The following is a 19,893-nucleotide window of genomic DNA, read 5'->3' on the forward strand; positions in this document are numbered from 1 at the left end:
TAAAATCAATGTCAGTCTAATTATTAATAAAGTGCAATATGACTTCAAGTGTTTTGAAACATTGATATGCACAAAATTTGACGTTTGGGAACCTTGTACAAGTAAGAGATATATATATATATATATATATATATATATATATCTTGTAAGTTCTGGGCTGGGCTAAATAAATGTAGTTCTATGAGAACAAAAGAGCATATTGCCATTCACTGAAGATTAATGGATAATGTTAATAATCAATTTTTATTCAGTGCACCATCTGTGATTGTGTTCAGCCATACATCACATGTACTTTTACCCTGGAACAGTCTTAAATGTTCCAAGTTTGACTGAAAAGGAACACATTCATGAAACATTCAAGACATTCTTTTTATTTCGATTCCACATGGTGTGACACATGGATGGGTTTACTGTAATGTACTCTGTTATCTTCCACTTAAGAGAATCCTGTACAGGGCAGAGAATTTTTTTGATAGAAACAAAAATTGGGATGCCTGCAGAGGACATGTAGTTCAGGTGAGATTTCCAGAGAGCAATACCTACCATCAGTTCTTAAACTGACATTAAACAATATATTTTCCAAAAATAATTCATACACATCCACTACTTAATGACCCTTGTCTGCTATATAATATCCTCCACGAGCTCCTAAACCTCTCCCCCCCCCCCCCTTCAATTTTTTTTGGAATGAGCAGTTCTTGAGTTCTTGTAAGCTGTGATTATGTGCACTATTCTATGCAAATTTCACATCCCATAGTCCCTAGTCCATCTCAGGAGTGAGCACGAGAGGGTGGCTACATTCCTAACTACAGTAGTACCATGGAGTGGCTAAGTATTTAGCACTTCCACCTGGCAGCACTAGGGTTGTCAGTTTGAATCCCAACCACAGCACTTCCTGCCTGGAGTTTGCATGTTCTCCGTCTGCCTGTGTGTGTTTCCTCTGGGAACTCTGGTTTCCTTTCACGCTCCAAAGAAATACTGGTAGGTTACTTGGCTCCTGTCTAAATTGGCCTTAATATGTGTGTATCGATGTGAGTTAGGGACCTTAGATTGTAAGCTCTTTGAGGGCAGGGACTGACAGGAATGTGCAATATGTGCGGCACAGTGGCTTAGTGATAGTAACAGACTATCCCTAAAAAAATGGCAAAATAGCTAGAATAGAATGGATGCTATGGGAAACAATCTTTTTTAGGTAATATATATATTGTGGTTTATATATTCATTATTGTATTCAGGACTAAAATATTTCATATGCCATTTACTTTGTTTTAGATTGTAAAATATATAATATCACATTAATATTTTTTACTCAACCAGAAGGTGGAGCTCTAGCTTCCTTACACACCTACCAGGTTTTCCTTAGCTGCTATACTAAAAAATAGAAACATAGTGACAGCAGAAAAAATACCAAGTGGTCCATCAAGTCTGCCCCATTTTTTATATATATAAACTTTTTTGCCTGAGTATAGATTTTTGTCCCAAGCATGTTTGAATCCACTTATTGTTGTCTGACTCGCTACTTCTGCTGGAAGTCTCTTCCAAGCATCAACTTCTTTCTGTAGTTGATTCAGCCCCTTGATGTATTAAAGGGTTTCAGTCATGCCTCTCTATTCTCTTCTTTCCCCAAGACTGTACATATTAAGTTCTTAATGTACATAAGAAGCCTCTCCTGAGATGTTTAATCCCTCAGACTTTTCACCCTTTTTCTTATCTCTGATCTTGTTCTGTCTTATCAATATCTTTTTGCAAGTGAGGTCTCCAGAATTTGACACAGTATTCTAAATGAGGTCTAACAGAAGATCTACATAGGGGAACCGGGACCTCTTTCCTTCTGCTGGTGACCAGTCTAGGGATGCATCCTAGAATACTGTTCAATTTTTCCTACTCTCTGGTCACACTGTTCGCTCATTTTGCAATCATCTGAAATAAGCACCCTCAAATCTTTTTCCTCTGTAGTGTACCCCCAATATTGTACTCTGTCAGGGGATTCTTTTTCACTTGGTGCTTTATTTTACACTTAGAAATCTTTCGGCAATGCCAAATCATGTTCAATATTAGACACCTCCATAGATATCCCACCTTTGTGTCAGCAGTAAAAAAAAAAAAATATACCTTACCCACAATACCTTTTTAGTTATATCACATATAGATTAAATAGAACAGGACCTAGTACGTGTTGTGGTACACCACGAGTGAACCCCATTTACAACCATGCTCTGCGATCTATCCTTCAGCCAATTGCATCTCCACTGAACCACCCAAGGGTTAAGTCCTAGCTTATACAGCTTTTTAATTACAGGTGAAACTCGAAAAATTAGAATATCCTGCAAAAGTTCATTTATTTCAGTAATGCAACTTAAAAGGTGAAACTAATATATGAGATAGACTCATTACATGCAAAGCAAGATAGTTCAAGCCGTGATTTGTCATAATTGTGATGATTATGGCTTACAGCTCATGAAAACCCCAAATCCACAATCTCAGAAAATTAGAATATTACATGCAATCAATAAAACAAGGATTGTACATAGAACAGTATCGGACCTCTGAAAAGTATAAGCATTCATATGTTCTCAGTACGGGCCCCTTTTGCAGCAATTACTGCCTCAATGTGGAGTGGCATGGAAGCTATCAGCCTGTGGCACTGCTGAGATGTTATGGAAGACCAGGATGCTTCAATAGCGGCCTTCAGCTCTTCGGCTTTGTTCGGTCTCATGTCTTTCATCTTTCTCTTGGCAATGCTCTATAGATTCTCTATGGGGTTCAGGTCAGGCGAGTTTGCTGGCCAATCAAGCACAGTAATCCCACGGTCATTGAACCAGGTTTTGGTGCTTTTGGCAGTGTGGGCAGGTGCCAAGTCCTGCTGGAAAATGAAGTCAGCATCCCCATAAAGTTTGTCTGCGGAAGGAAGCATGAAGTGCTCCAAAATCTCCTGGTAGACGGCTGCATTGACCCTGGACTTAATGAAGCACAGTGGACCAACACCAGCAGATAACATGGTTCCCCAAATCAACACAGACTGTGGAAACTTCACACTGGATTTCAAGCATCTTGCAGTGTGTGCCTTTCCATTCTTCCTCCATACTCTGGGTCCTTGGTTTCCAAATGAGATGCAAAAGTTGCTCTCATCAGAAAAGAGGACTTTGGACCACTGAGTAACAGACCAGGTCTGTTTTTCTTTAGCTCAGGTAAGACGCTTCTGACGTTATTTGTTGTTCAGGAGTGGCTTGACAAGAGGAATACGACATTTGAAGCCCATGTCCAGGATCCGTCTGTGTATGGTGGCTCTTGATGCACTGACTCCAGCCTGTCCACTCCTTGTGAAAGTCCTCAACACTTTTGAATGGCCTTTTCCCGACAATCCTCTCTAGGCTGCGGTCATCACTGCTGCTTGTGCACCTTTTTCTTCCACACTTTTCCCTTCCACATAACTTTCTATTAATGTGCTTTGATACAGCACTTTGGGAACATCCAACTTCTTTTGCAATTACCTTTTGAGGCTTTCCCTCCTTATGGAGGGTGTCCATGATGGTTTTCTGCACAATTGTCAGGTCAGCAGTCTTTCCCATGATTGTGATTCCTACTGAACCAGACTGAGAGACCATTTAAAGGCTCAGGAACCCTTTGCAAGTGTTAAGGCTTAATTAGCTGATTAGAGTGGGACACTTTGAGCCTAGAAAATTGCACCTTTTCACAATATTCTAATTTTCTGAGATTGTGGATTTGGGGTTTTCATGAGCTGTAAGCCATAATCATCACAATTATGACAAATCACGGCTTGAACTATCTTGCTTTACATGTAATAAGTCTATCTCGTATATTAGTTTCACCTTTTCATCTTTTAAGTTGCATTACTGAAATAAGTGAACTTTTGCACGATATTCTAATTTTTCGAGTTTCACCTGTAGATCATTATGGGGAACTGTATCAAGTGCTTTGCTGAAATCAAGATAGGCTATGTCCACAGCATCACATTGCTGTTATATCTAAAAAAAAATCCATCAGATTAGTCTTACATGATCTGCCTTGAGTTCTTTGATCTACTCTTTTTGGTTCTTTTCATCTTGTATTGAGTAAGTTTTTTGGGTTTTTTGCCCTCTGCGTCCCATTCATTTCCTGTCCCATAACCAAAACTGTAAGTGAGAGAAAATTCCATCAAAATGAGGGGATACGTGGTTATTACCAGAACTATTGTCTCCATTGAAAGGTTTCCCTTCTGTTACGGTTTTGGGGACAGGCCAAATTTAGGGATTTTCTTTCGCTTTCAGTGATAACGGTAAACATGACAAATAGAGGGGGTGAACCTCCCTAAGGGCCCTTTCACATGGGTTTGCCAGTCTGCTTTTCAGGTGGATCTGATCGGACCATCCATTGTTCTGTCTGGGAAGCTGGATGTAAAAGATAGGGATGCACCGAAATTTTGGTGGCTGAACGGTTTCGTCAGAAAACACCCCTTTTGGCCGTTGGCAGATATGAAAAAAAGCACCGATACAGGACTCGAAAAAACCTTGCCTGCTGCCGCCACCGACCGCCACTCAGTAGTTCTCAGCCTTACCTGACAATACATCAAACGATTATGGCTCTGGGCATAGAGATTAGTGTAGGAAAGATGGCCTCCACTCATCTCTATGCCCTTGGAGGACCGGAGCAATGTCACTTCCGGTTCCGGACATTTTTTTTTTCTTAAAGTTTTTGATCCAATGCTTTACATTGCAGAGGAGAGATGTGGGGTCTTATTGACCCCATATCTCTCCATAAAGAGGAACTGTCACTAATTATTTCTATCACAAGGGATGCATGCATTTCTTGTGATAAGAATGAAAGTGATTTAAAACATTTTTTTAAAGGGACAGTGCAAAAAAAAAATTTAATTAAAAAAAGTTTACAGTGCCTCAGTTCCCCCATGCTCGCACGTAGTGGTGAACGCATACGTAGGCCATGCCCACATATGTAAATGATGTTCAAACCACACGTGCGGTATCGCCACGAACATCAGAGCAAGAGCAATAATTCTCGCACTAGACCTCGTCTGTAACTTTACACTGCTAACCTGTAGACATTTTTAAAGCGTCACCCATGGAGATTTTTAAGTACCGCAGTTTCACTCCATTCCACAAGCGTGCGCAATTTTAAAGCGTGACATGTTGGGTATCTATTTACTTGCTGTAACATCCTCTTTTTTTATTTTACAAAAAAATTGGGGTATATATTGTTTTTTGTGTTTTTTTTTTTAATCAAAGTGTATAGACTCTGCTGTGAAAGGACCCTAACAAAGACACAGACAGCATAAAAGTCCTGAGAGGTGCTCTAATCCCTCTCTGCTCTGTCTATTACTAAAGAAAAACAAAATAGTTTTGACTTTAGTTATACTTTAAACTTGCAATAGACACACTTCATGGAGTGACTGTTCCTCCTCTTGGCTCAGTACAAATTTCCAATCAGAGATGAGTGTTCTGAAATCAAACTGTATCTGCTGTTCTCTTCAGAAGACCCTTGAATGCTCTGCAAATCCTGTGTCAAATGTGCATCTTATGTTGGATGCTCATATGTAAAATATTAAAAAATATTGTATAAATCTGAAGAAAAGAAAATATAAAATATCAGTTAAAGTGATAAAACTATATTTAAAAAAAATACAGTAAACTCCGAACACAACTGGTGTGCCCAACAATTCAAACACTTTTTAGTTAAGACAACATACGCTATGCTAACCTGTGCCTAATGAAGCATTCCCATAAAATCTGTCAAGTTTGTGGACCTTGAGGCAACCTGGATGGTTGGATGCTATTCCAGCAGAACAGAGAGCATATGAATGTTGTTCTTTGCATAGACCTTATAGGGAATGAGCCATCTGCAGTTAACGGTTCAGCAAGAATATCAGGTGAGGTGGAATCATTAATTCTTAAGTTTATTCATGTATGTAACAAAACGTGTTCACATTTTATTCAGTCCATGCCATTGTAGGTCATCTTTTTAAATGTTGCATATAAATTGTTTACACCTTAAACAGCAATGCCTTTTTGCCAGCTGTATATTGGAATACCCTGAATATTAGGCTCAAATGCACAGGATACAAATCCTTTCACACGGAATTGTAACTGCTTCACGCTATTTAAGGCTTTGTGTAAAATTTAGAAATTAGAAGTGTCACAAGCAATACATGTTCCTTTTTTATTCTGAATGTCCACAAATAATGAGAGCAGAAATCTGTTTAAAGGAAGTATGGGCTTTGTAGGGAAAAAAAAAAAAGCATCCATACCTCCATGCTGTGCAGGAGGTATGCTCTGCACTGCTGCAGTTGTCCCATTCCAACTCTTAACACAGAGAACTGAGCAATCGCATGACTGCTGATCACTCAGTTCTCAGTATGCTTCAAGTGGGGAGCTAGGATTGTCAGTATCTGCTCTGCTTTGCTCCTCTAATGCTCACTGGAGTGTCGGGCTGGGGAGGGGGCAGAGTGGCTGGCTGAGGCTTTCAACCATGCACTGAAAGGCAGAGTCAGCTGTCATTCAGGCAGGGGGGTGGATCCCGACAGAATTGTTGGGATCTTTCCTGAGCCTGCCATAGTTCTGCCCCGTCAACTCAAAGCAGACAGCCCACTATAAGCTGATTCTAGGTTGCAGGAATACAAAAGTAATGTATTTCTGGGACCCACAAGAGAAATATGGACAAAAAGCTTTAGCCATACTACTCTTTTGGTTGGTAGGGTTAACTGCTATTTGCATCTTACTATTAGAAAGGCAACTATTTTGAGTACATTTGAGAATTATGCAGACATTCATATTGCTGTGCCTTACCTGTTTAGGATTCATGTACACGGGCATACAAAATAGTGTTTAGATCCATAATGTGTACAATTTTATACAGATCTGAACATTATTGTAGGCTATGGGCCTAGTGCACATAGAAGCCTTGTGGTCAGTATTATTCTGTAACAATGAGCTGCATAACGCTAAAGTAGGAAATTGTGCCTTTGATTTGAACTGATTTGTATGTTACGCATGTAAACATTGGTGTGAACGCTTACCTGTTTAAACACCGCTGCCTAGTGCTTATGAATTCAATCATTGTGAATGACTAAAGGCAGATGCAACTCTGCGCAACTGCCTACACTTTGTTTAAATCTCTCTGCTGGCCCTGAATGAGCCATTCACTAGGCAGTGGTGCATGCACAGAATGACCTTCGCCTTCAGTTAGCCACCTTTTTTTTCAAAATAACTGAAGGCGGGGGTCATTTTGCACTGCCTAGCGAATGAATTATTCAGAGCTTGAAGAGATGTAAATATAAACAAAGCACAGCCAGCGGCAGTGGTGCTTATGGACATAGACGTGTTAACATTTACCATTTTGGAGCACGTTTTATGCAGAGTCTTGCCTGCCAGCAAGATCCTGTATACATTTCATTAGTTTTATTCCCGTGTGCATGAGCCCTTAAGTTAGGTACCGAGCACCTATGTTCTTTTCTTCCCCAGCAATATATGTTAAGATACAGTCAAATTAATTGCTTATCACTTTTTGTAGTGGAGATCACATGTGGGTAATAAGACAAAGTTCCTGATCTCTGTCTAAAATGTTTTTTTTTTGTTTGTTTTTTAGTTTTCGTGAGTGACCTCTTCTTGGGTCTTGCTTTCTATCCTAGATCCTGGTGGGTGGGGATATTTTCTACTACTGTGTAACACTTGGTTGCAAAGCTTAGCTGCGTGTTGTCAATGACCTCTGCTTTCTCCATATGTATGGTATTTAATACATACGTATTGTGTTGAATGTTGAATCCGCACGTTACACATCTACCTTTAATATATGTGTGAAGTTTCTTCTTATGATGTGACCATGCCATTGTAATGACAGTTTAAATGAACACCAATGTGTATAGTGGTAAATAGGTCTCTTTCGTGAAGTGTCCAAGCTAAATTTGTACTTTTTTATTTTATCCTCACATTTCAACATGGAATGGTTTAGATTGGTATATAAAAGTGCAGTTGTTATAAAAACAACTGTTTACAATCAATATTTCAATTCCTTAGGGGATGGAAGCTGAGATGGAAATGAGCTCCAGGTTGCTCTGGTTTTTTCTTCTCTATTTTGGAGGTCAGGACTGAAAGTTGTAATGTTGGAAACTTTTTTTTCTTTTTTTCCAAAAAATAATTGGTTTCCCAAAAACAAAAATTACAGTCAGTAATTTGACATTCTTAGTAATGCACATCCTCCCGTCACTTATGTCATGGAAAATGTAGTGTGTTCAAGGAGTGTATCTAGTTTAGTCTGGTATGAAATGTTAAGTGTTCATGATTACGTGTTGTCATCCTTCAGTTCTTAGCATTGTGACAGCCTTCTATGTATGGCTCTGTTCCTCCTGACTAGGGCGTGCTACTTCAGAATATGGCTCACGACCAGAATCCAAAATACTTGATTCCTCCAAATTGCCATTGTACCTGAATGTTATAAAGCTGTCATTTTGTACATTTTGGCATTAAGTTCAGACTAAATGCACATTTTCAATTGCAAACTTTCAGCGTGAATAGCTGTGATTGCCTTTCATTTTCAAGCAAACTGGCAGGAAAAGTATTGTTCCTTGAAAGGTTAGCTGTACACCGACAATAAAAACCTCTTTGTACACGGTACACCTACCTCTTTCAGTATGCATGTGTTAGGCACACAACTAGTCATTGCACTTCATATACTTAAATCAAGTAGATTGGCTCTTCCATTTAAATCTGTAGCTCAACAAAAGAAACGAATGATACTTACAAAGCACATACCTTGATTTTGTAGAAGTTTAGTACCATTGTTTGTCCTGACTGAAGTGTATCTGTCATCAAACAAAATACTTTCTGAGAAGCCTTTGACATTGTCACACTCGCAGGCTGAATGAAATTTCCAAGACAGGCACCTCATTCGAGATGTTGAAGAACTCCTTCGCTTCCCAAGAACATGTATGCAATTCGTAAGACTGTGGTAGCTTCAGCCCAATGCCTTCCAGACCGGTTTCCTGTTTGGGAAAAATTTGCATTATCGAGCTGTGACCAGGAATACTGTAGGGCCTTCTGGCTAACCAATGTAAAGCATAATCATTGCATTTATAAAGTCCTTCACACAGTGCACACCGCTTATTGTAATTTTCTCAGAAGTCTGTCCTGTTGATAGATGGCTTAGAACAGTTCTAGAGATTACTTTCACTAGTACCAGAGACTCCCGCTGTTACTACTGATGCATGTTATCTTTTTAAATAACGCGTTAGATCAAGAAAGTAAGATAAAATGTATCTTTATATGTTCATTTTTTACTTGATGTTCAAATTGATTAATAAAGCTTGATTTCCATGAACTTAGAAAAAAATCAGATGTGTTTGTTCTTTTAATATTGTTTTTATGGTGTCAGTGTTTTTCCTTACAGTATATTTTTATTTATATTCTAGATTGTGGTTTAAATGTTCACAAACAGTGCTCTAAGATGGTTCCTAACGACTGCAAGCCGGACTTGAAACACGTCAAGAAAGTTTACAGCTGTGACCTCACCACCTTAGTTAAAGCACACAACACGAAGAGGCCGATGGTAGTGGACATGTGTATTAGAGAGATAGAGGCTAGAGGTGAGTTCTTATGTAATTATATCCCTGTTGGGTAGGATAGAGTGACAAGGACCTGGGTTCTCATTCCTTCCAACAACACAGAAAATAAAGTTTGGTTTTTTTTTTTCTGTGTTTGTAATGGTTTCATTCAAGTGACCTGACTTTGCATTGTGAAGATCTGACGTCTTTATATAAACCTTTTTGTCAGCTCTTTTTGTCAGCTCCGCAATGCACTCATTGTGTAGCAAAGCATTTAAACTTATATATTTAAAAACTATAAATGGAAACAAATTTTTTAAATTACCTTTAGTCCATTAAAGTAGAACTTGCAGGTGTTCTATGACTATGATCATTGAGGGTTGTGCATGTATGCGATCTTGGTACTTGGTTAGACTCTCACACAGAAGCCTTTAGATGTGCTTTAAGATATAATACAGTACACATACTTAGCTTTTAAATTTTTTATTTCAATGCCACTGAAGAATGTTAGAACACAATTAGTACAAATCTATACTTTGCACAAACTGGTTAAACAAAAATTTTTTTTTGATATCTTGCTTTGCAAATTATGGTTTCTCTATCTTTATTTTCTATCACAGGCTTGAATTCAGAAGGACTGTATAGAATATCAGGTTTCACTGATCTCATTGAAGATGCTAAAATGGCCTTCGACCGAGGTAGAATATAAATTACATTTTTAAAGGAACTGTCCATATAGTCATGTTCATTGTGATTCTCCCTATACATCTGCAGTTCATTGTTGAGGCCTTTTCATTCTTACTGGTATCAGTGCTGTTGTTTGCATGAGGACTGGTCTGCTTGGATTATTGGCCTGGACTGATCTCCTCCTGTGGGATGATCAGCCTAAGTCAAACCAATCTAAAGTCATCTATTAAGAACTGTCTGTGGCACTTGGGCCACAGACAGTTCTGAGCTGTAGTGGTGCTAATGCATGTTATATGGTAGCTTAACTAGAAGATGTTCTGTCAGTTACATTTGTATACCTTTTATATGCTGTAGCTGCTTTTTAATTCCAGTCCAGCCTTGCTTAGCTTAGTGCATGTTTATCTACCTACCTCTAGCCATTTATCAATGGGAAACCAAAATAAAGACACGCTAAGCTAAATGATTACATAGCTGCATTAATTGCAGTTATGATATTTGCCAGTTCAGCTCTTAAGCAACCCTGTCATTAAAGTAAAGAAAAAAAGTTAAACAGGAGATTATAACAGAAGTCTACTAACCTGTAAGTGACAACTGATATTTGCTATTAATATTGTAACTGGGTTAATGTGTACTAGCAGGGTTGAAGGTTTTGTGCAGTGCACAGTGTGCCACATGTATGCAACAATGGAGCAACAGCTCCAGGATGGATACCGCTGCGACAGATATGAGCAGGTTGCCCTTCTGGAAACTCGCATTCGAGATCTAGAGGATCACATTGCAACACTGGGCAGAATCGACAACCTTTAAAGGGGTCTCTGCTCTCTGAGCAGGTATCTAATGGGATTGATTTGGAGGGCGGAGGGGCTAATCAGGATTATCAGGTAGGAAGATGGGTTACTGTAACAAGAGGGAGTGGTAGGGGCTCACAGAAAAGGAAGGCCGTCCCTGGGTTTGTGCACCCAAACAGATTTACCAAGTTGGGTGAAGATGTGGTTGTGACAAGCTTATGGGTGGCAGCCCTGGATGTCACTGCTATCTTTAACAAGCAGGAGGGCAGACCATCTGGAAGGAGTTGTGAGTGTAGTGCAGGAAAGCCTAGACAGCTGGTGGTAGTAGGGGATTCTATAATCAGAAGGACCGATAGAATAATTTGTCGCCAGGATCACCTCAACCGAATGTTTTGTTTTTTTTGTCTCCCTAGTACCAGGGTTCAGCATGTGTTGGACCGGGTTGATAAATTACTGGGAGGGGCTGGGCATGACCCAGCTGTCTCGGTTCATGTTGGAACAAATGACGGAATACATGGAAGGTGGAGGCTCCTTAAGAATCAGTTTAAAGAACTAGGCTGCAAGTTGAAGGGAAGGACCTCCTAGGTGATATTCTCTGAAATATTTTCTGTGCCATATGCAACTCCGGAAACACAGGGGGAGATTAGAGAACTCAATGCATGGCTGAAGACCTGGTGTAAGAGGGAAGGATTTGGATTTTTAGAGCACTGGGCCAATTTTTCATTGGGGTGCAGCCTGTATGCTAATATGCATCATACATACTAGGGGGAGTACGACTGGAGGAATCAATGGTGAAGGATCTGGCAGTTCTGGTAGATCACAAGCTTAATAATGGCATGCAATGCCAAGCTGCGGTTTCTAAAGCGAGCAAAATCCTCTTTTATTTAAAGAAGTATAGACGTCAGAGAGGGAGATATTATATTACCCCTGTACAAATCATTAGTAAAACCTCACCTGGAATATGCAGTTCAGTTTTGGGCACCAGTGCACAAAAAGAACAAACATTGGGGAAATGGAGAAAGTACAGAGAAGGGAAACAAAACTGATAAAGAGGCATGGAGGAGCTCAGCTATAAGGAAAGATTAGAGGAATTGAATTTATTCTCTCTTGAGAAGAGGAGATTAAGGGGGGAATATGATCAACATGTACAGGTGAAATTCAAAAAAATTTAGAATATCGTGCAAAAGTTAATTTATTTCAGTAATGCAACTTAAAAGGTGAAATTAATATATGAGATACTCATTACATGCAAAGCAAGATAGTTCAAGCTGTGATTTGTCATAATTGTGATGATTCTGGCTTACAGCTCATGAAAACCCCAAATCCACAGTCTCAGAAAATGAGAATATTGTGAAAAGGTGCAATATACTAGGCTCAAAGTAGACCAATCTAATCAGATAATTAAGCCATAACACCTGCAAAGGGTTCCTGAGCCTTTAAATGGTCTCTCATTCTGGTTCAGTAGGAATCACAATCATGGGAAAGACTGCTGACCTGACAATTGTGCAGAAAACCATCATGGACACCCTCCATAAGGAGGGAAAGCCTCAAAAAGGTAATTGCAAAATAAATTGGATGTTCCCAAAGTGCTATATCAAAGCACATTAATAGAAAGTTATGTGGAAGGGAAAAGTGTGGAAGAAAAAAGGTGCACAAGCAGCAGTGATGACCGCAGCCTGGAGAGGATTGTCAGGAAAAGGCCATTCAAAAGTGTGGGGGATTTTCACAAGGAGTGGGCTGAGGCTGGAGTCAGTGCATCAAGAGCCACCACACACAGACAGATACTGGACATGGGCTTCAAATGTCGTATTCCTCTTGTCAAGCCGCTCCTGAACAACAAACTTCAGAACCGTCTTACCTAGGCTAAAGAAAAACCGACCTGGTCTGTTGCTCAGTGGTCCAAAGTCCTATTTTCTGATGACAGCAACTTTTGCATCTCATTTGGAAACCAAGGACCCAGAGTATGGATGAAGAATGGAGAGGCACACACTGCAAGATGCTTTAAGTCCAGTGTGAAGTTTCCACAGTCTGTGTTGATTTGGGGAGCCATGTCATCTGCTGGTGTTGGTCCACTGTGCTTCATTAAGTCCAGGGTCAACGCAGCCGTCTACCAGGAGATTTTGGAGCACTTCATGCTTCCTTCCCCAGACGAGCTTTATGGGGATGCTGACTTCATTTTCCAGCAGGACTTGGCACCTGCCCACACTGCCAAAAGCACCAAAACCTGGTTCAATGACCATGGGATTACTGTGCTTGATTGGCCAGTAAATTCGCCTGACCAGAGAATCTATGGGGCATTGCCAAGAGAAAGATGAGAGACATGAGACCGAACAATGCAGAAGAGCTGAAGGCCACTATTGAAGCATCCTGGTCTTCCATAACACCTCAGCAGTGCCACAGGCTGATAGCTTCTATGCCACGCCGCATTGAGGCAGTAATTGCTGCAAAAGGGGCCCAAACCAAGTACTGAGTACATATGCATGCTTATACTTTTCAGAGGTCCAATATTGTTCTATATACAATCCTTGTTTTATTGATTGCATGTAATATTCTAAATTTCTGAGATTGTGGATTTGGGGTTTTCATGAGCCGTAAGCCATAATCATCACAATTATGACAAATTACAGCTTGAACTATCTTGCTTTGCATGTAATGAGTCTATCTCCTATATTAGTTTCACCTTTTAAGTTGCATTACTGAAATAAATGAACTTTTGCACGATATTCTAATTTTTCGAGTTTCACCTGTATAAATACATCAGTGGTTCATATAGTGAACTCGGTGTAGAGTTATTCACCCTGAGGTCATCACAGAGGACAAGAAAGACACTCTTTACGTCTCGAAAAGAAATGTAATCTCCCAACACGGAAAGTTTTCTTCACAGTAAGAGCTGTGAAAATGTGGAATAGACTCCCTCAAGAGTTGGTTCTGGCCAGCACAGTGAATTGCTTTAAAAAAGTCCTGGATTCTTTCTTGGATACACAGAATATAACTGGATACTAACATATATAGGTAAAGTTGATCCATGGAATATCCGATTGCTTCTCGGGGGATCAGGAAGGAATTTTTTTTCCCTGCAGGAGCAAATTGGATAAGGCTTTGCTGTTTTTTTTTTGCCTTCCTCTGTGTCAACTGTGGGTATAGGATTGTATTCTAATGGTTGAACTGGATTGAGTTTTGTCTTTTTTTCATCCAGACTAACTGTGTAACTATCACAGATACCCTGCAAAAAATATTTAATACTTACCTTTTCAGCAGGTGGTGAATCAATCTGCACTATTTTGAAGAGCTTTAAGTGCCACTGGTATCCAACACTTCTAAGTGTGTCAGATATCTTGTCCTTTGCTGTGTGTGTGCTTTGGTTTCTCCTGCCAGTCTCTATCATTACTGTGTCTTGTAGTGATGTAGCACCCGGAGGAACCTCAGCATCCAGTAGGGCATCTGGAATCCTTACGCACTTGGAGGCGTCGAAACCAGCCGTGCTCATAGCTCTCCATGAAAGCAAGGATTAGATTAGCTGCCTATTGGATAATTATTACGCGTTTTGCTGCCACAGCAGTTTTGTTTTGTTTTGTTTTTTTTTTGCACACGTGTATATAAAAATGATTTTAGCCCTGAAGATTGCATAAAACTCCCACAGCATTATATATTTTCTGAAAGCAGATACCCCAGAGTAGCCTTTCTCAACCAGGGTGCCTTGAGGTTTCATCAGGGGTGCCTATTGCAAAGTTTCTTAAAATTGCCCAAAACTTGTGTACAAGCCAGTAGGTGGAACAAGCCTGCCTTTTAATTACACAAAGCCAGGGTTTTCATTGTGCACCATTACAAACCTTCTAGCTTCCAGTGTCCTGACAACCAATAACAGTTGATAAGGAGGATGTCAGTTGTCTGCACACCATCCTAGTTTGACCCTCCCCTGCCTCTCTCCATCAGTGCTGGGGTCACATTAGCTCAGTTATGGAGGAAAACTGAGGGAGAAGACAAACCTAGGAATACTACTCAGTACAAGTGTGCAAAAGTGTATTTGCTTTGGAAGAATAAATCAATTCTAACGTTGGGTGTCCTACATGTATGAATGTTGCTGTGTTATATAAAACTATTAGAATAGTTTTTCAAATTTTAGAAATGGGGTGCCTCAGGACTGTCCATAATTTTAAAGGGTGCCTCAGGACTGTCCATGATTTTAAACTGTGCCTTGACTGGAAAAAGGTTGAGAAACACTGCCCTGGAGAATATAATGGTGGTAGTTTCAATTTATTGTTGCATAATACTAGTGCAAAGGTCTAGAAAACATAGCTGCTTGATTGCTTCCATCCGACAGCCCACAACCGGCTTAACAGACATACACATGCTCCCAGTGGCTGCAGATATTGGAACTGTGTTTAAACCCTCCCTAACCTCCACTGTCGGGTCCATCCAGTGTACGAACCTGGCAGTGAAAGGGGTAAAATTCACCTTTTACAGGGTGCCTGTAACTTAATCTATTATTGAAACAAGATCATGTCTTGTCTTTTAAAATGCTTACAGAGCTTTAAACTTTATTTTAATGTGGTCTCACAATAGGATATGATAACTGTTTTTCTGTTTCAGATGGTGAGAAAGCTGACATATCTGTAAATGCATATGAAGACATTAACATTATAACTGGTGCACTGAAACTGTACTTCAGGGAACTTCCAATCCCACTGATTACATATGACGCATATCCCAAGTTCCTCGATTCTGCAAGTAAGTAAAAATGTTGCGTTCAACAGTGACCAAATTATGAACCTATTTAATGGAATTTCTAGGAAACTGTAAGTCTGTTACAGACTTTTTCATGTATTGGATAGATAGATCCTGCGCACAGATTGAGTTGAACCACAAACACAAAGTGAAAACAACCTCAGTAATACAATATGATAAATACTGCACTCAAAAATACAATATCTCAATAGTATAAACTCTCAAAAATGTACATATATTACATTAGCAAGCGGTAATGAATGTGAAACACAACTATTCCAGTAATTCAATGCCAAATCTTGACAAAATTACATTCATCAGTATAAATTTCAGTGCTTGGATGATGAATCAGTCCAAAACTGTAAAGGAATCCAGAAATTCTTATGTATAAAGTGATAATGTGCAATTGTTCGGTGAAACCTTCACCATCCCCTTTGGGCACTCTCTCTAATCTTTGGGGTTTGACCCTCACTACAAAGGTCTCAAGTACATATCCCTTTAAATCCAGTGTCAAGTTTCAGCAGTCATTAATGGATCCAATCAGTGAGGGATATACCAGGCCAGTAGACTTAAAAATGCAAAGGGAAACATATAGTGCTTTTCGCAGATTCACTTATGAACATGAATAGAGAATATAGAGGTAATACACGCATACACATGAAGGCAAAGTAATGACATCCTTATAAAGTGCACGGCATAGAGAAACAACGCTTCTCACTTTGCAAAGTCGTTGTCTAATCCTTGATCTCCTCTAGACCACACAACACAGTGTACCTTCCTCCCACAGTGATCGCTAGACTCTGCCCATTGCACTTTGTCAGTGTTGATGTCATCTGGGGCTCCTTTGTGTTGTGCCAGCCAAATGACTTGCTTTTTCAGAAGATCATCTCCAGCATTTCTTTCACACAGGTTTCCTTTAACCACTTCACGTCTAGGGCAATTCATTTTATGAAAGCAGAGGCCTTGGAGAATAAATTGTGACAGCTGCAATTTTTTGTACAGTATTTGCAAAGCTGTTTAACAAATGCATATTTTCAGGAAATAATACATTAAAACAAATTTTATTGCACACAAACACAATATAATCAATTTTTTGTCAAATATTAAAGGTGAGGCTGTGTTGAGAAAACAGATACCAAATATGTCAAGACTCAAAATTGCAAGCTTTCACAAAAATGTTTTTGTAGGAGAAGGCTTTAAAAGCCTTCAGAGGTTACTGTAAATGTGATTGAGTAGCTGTAGATCTGCCCAGATGACGCTTGCTGAACTGTTGTTTGGTGTCATTTTTTCAGATGGCAAACTCATAGCTCCAGCCATGAGCTTGTTTTAACCACTTCATGTCCAGGACATTTTAAAATGGGCTAAGGATGTGAAGTGGTTAATATACTTGCATGCTTTTTTGAATATGTGGTAGAACTAGAGCTTTCAGTGGTAAACCACCAAAATCTGAGGAAAATATATAACTGGATGCTTATAGGGTCCTGGTGGTTTTGACATCATTGCTGCAGTAACAGCCAATCTACCATTGTTGCATTTTCATGAGTTTTATGGCAGACAACTCAAAGTGCACCTTTTCATGGGAAAAATGTAAAAACTGAACTCTGCATGGCTTGTGGGAAAGTCAGAACCTCTTGTCAAGTTTTAACTCCTATGTGTCACCATCAAAAGGTTTTTCATTCAGGTTCTGCCAGAGTCATGATGGGAAATTAGTGGCATAAACCTTCTGAAAGGGTTAATGAAAGTCTTTCTTGTGTCATCTAGAGGCCGTGGATCCTGACACACAGCTAGAAGCTCTTCACGAAGCTTTGAAGCTGCTACCTCCTGCACACTGTGAATCACTGAGATATCTCATGGCCCATCTGAAAAGGTAAATCATTCAGAAAGCTTTGAATTCTGCAATTTGGCATTGTACTTTAAAGAAAAGCTATTGTTGAGCTCTTTCCAGTTTTTCCTCCAGCAATAAGAAATGATGCCATGCCCACTGGCAGTGGATCTGGTTTTGTCACTGCCAGGCTCCCAAGTCTCTTCAAACATTAGATGCCAATTGGTCACACTGCGCTACATGATACATCCACCATAATCCCTTTTCTTTATCATTTACAGCAGACTCACTCCAGAGGATGTGCTACAGACAAGATAACAGAATTAGCCAATGCAATTATTGAAATAAAATTACCTATTTTACACTACACATCTACAAATACATTTCTTACACGAGCTCAGCTTACCTTGGTGGTTCAATTCCCAGGACTAAAAGTGTTTGGTATTTTGATGATGATTAGTACATAAAGAAATTTACTTCAGTCTATGTACATCCCAGCCGAAAATCCTTTCCAGCTTGGATAAACACCACTGTTACGCATTTTGATGAATAAGGGACTCCAAGTTTGTACATTCTAGCAACTAGAAATGCACAAATTTCATTTTAACACGCAGCGTTTGTAGGTTTTGACCACTGATAATCTGCTACTATGAACTTGGATGTCCTAAGTTTTCACAGCATTCCATTTTTTATTTTATTGATGTTTGTATTACAATGGCATTTTCAATTCAAAAGCCCCTATAGGTTTAGGGTTGTTAGGGGTTAGGTTGAGGTTATGGGTTTATTAAGAGTTTATATTCAGGTTAAAGTACTTGTAAAGGAAGAAGGTGTTTACCTTACTACATTTTATAATGTAAAGGTAAAATAATTCCTGCCTGTAGCTTCCCTTGCAGGCGATCTTGATCCAGTGATGTGCACAAGAGCCTTGGCTCTCTGGCTCCTCATTGGCTCAGATACAGCAGCAGGAGCCATTGGCTGCTGTCAGTAAGAGCCAGTGATGAGGGAGCTGTGCAGAGCCGAGCCCCACTGTGGGTGGCTTATGGAGACACAGAGTAGGGCTCAGGAGCGAGCATGCACAAGTGCCCTCATAGCAAGTGGATTATTGTGGGTGCACTGAACAGGGGTGGAGCCAGGAGCACCATCAGGGGACTGAAGAAGAGAAGGATCAGGTCTGCTCTGTGCAAAACCATTGCACAGAGCAGGTAAGTATAATATGTTTGTTATTTTAATAAAAAATGGAAAATAAAACCTTTACTATCACTTTAATGGTTAGTTAGGAACTTGGTTGTGATTCGTTTAAGTTGCAGCAGGGGCCATCACGTTCCTGCTTCTACAGCTTACTTGCTAGCTAAGACATTGGAGGATTTGCTCCCAGTGAGGGACTGGAGACAGAGACACACCTCACTTGTAGGGCTTAGCGAGGGAGCGATGCCATGGGAGCAGATGAGTGACCTCTTAGTTATCCAGACACTGACATGTTGCCAGCATCAGGACCATGTCACAGCAGCTATCCTAGGTGTAAGTACTATTCATGCCAAAAACTTGTGTACCTAAATTGCCATTGCCAAATCCACCAAGCCTGATACTGTCACAGCTTCACATTAGTGTAACAAACGTAACCAGTTACAACTGATGTTTTATTGAAGGTTTTAAAATGTAAGCAAGATGTAAGTAATAATGTATTTAAAATACAAATTTCATAGTATAAAGTTAAGACCATAGGGTGTTGCTGCCGTGCATCTTATTTCTTCCACACAATATTGTTCATTGCTTATTTAAGCAGAGTTTCTATGTTTGCCTATGTCTAGGAATCTCATGATATCTGGCTGCTTTGCAGTGTTCATTCAGTTATACTGTTTGCCTACAAGGTTAACACTGAGTTCTGAAAACTTTACTGCAATTCAGCAGTTTTTAACTTGCTAGAAATGTTTTCGTTGGTGCATGGTCAAATTCGTTGGTGCACTGATCAAGAGACCTATAGCTCACAGGAAAACCTGTATCATGAATTACTGGCATTCATTAGTGGCTGCTTGATGCTTTGCCTAATTTCAGCAAGCAAGCTATAAAATACACGGAGTACGTAAAAAGACATTTCATTGAAAATCACTTGACAAATGATTCTGGGTCGAGCTATTTATTTTATATCTATCTTCACAATGCAAGATGTTGTTTGCAAGGCTGTTGTATTTTGACTACATTGTGGGCAAACCCATGGGAGCAGACCTTGTTTATTTTTTTACTTCTGGTCAGCTTTATTCAACCTTTGGATACATTTATTATGTAAATTATAAAAAATAATCACACAAAAACTCACCCCCAAGTCA

The 19,893-nt window shown here is 39.6% G+C and overlaps 1 protein-coding gene across 1 annotated transcript in view; it reads left to right on the forward strand.

Moving 5' to 3' along the window:
- Positions 1 to 19,893, forward strand: part of CHN1 (chimerin 1) — a 132,518-nt gene that overhangs the window by 109,004 nt on the left and 3,621 nt on the right. The window contains exons 10-13 of the mRNA XM_089690472.1: positions 9,416 to 9,589; positions 10,168 to 10,245; positions 15,613 to 15,750; positions 17,509 to 17,614. Of these exons, the coding sequence (XP_089546598.1) occupies positions 9,416 to 9,589; positions 10,168 to 10,245; positions 15,613 to 15,750; positions 17,509 to 17,614 (496 nt within the window). The remainder of the gene's footprint in view (positions 1 to 9,415; positions 9,590 to 10,167; positions 10,246 to 15,612; positions 15,751 to 17,508; positions 17,615 to 19,893) is intronic.

The sequence above is a fragment of the Staurois parvus genome, unplaced genomic scaffold (genome assembly GCF_062004578.1).
Source record: "Staurois parvus isolate SC_StPar_1 unplaced genomic scaffold, SC_StPar_1.0 ptg000530l, whole genome shotgun sequence".
NCBI classification, from domain to species: domain Eukaryota; kingdom Metazoa; phylum Chordata; class Amphibia; order Anura; family Ranidae; genus Staurois; species Staurois parvus.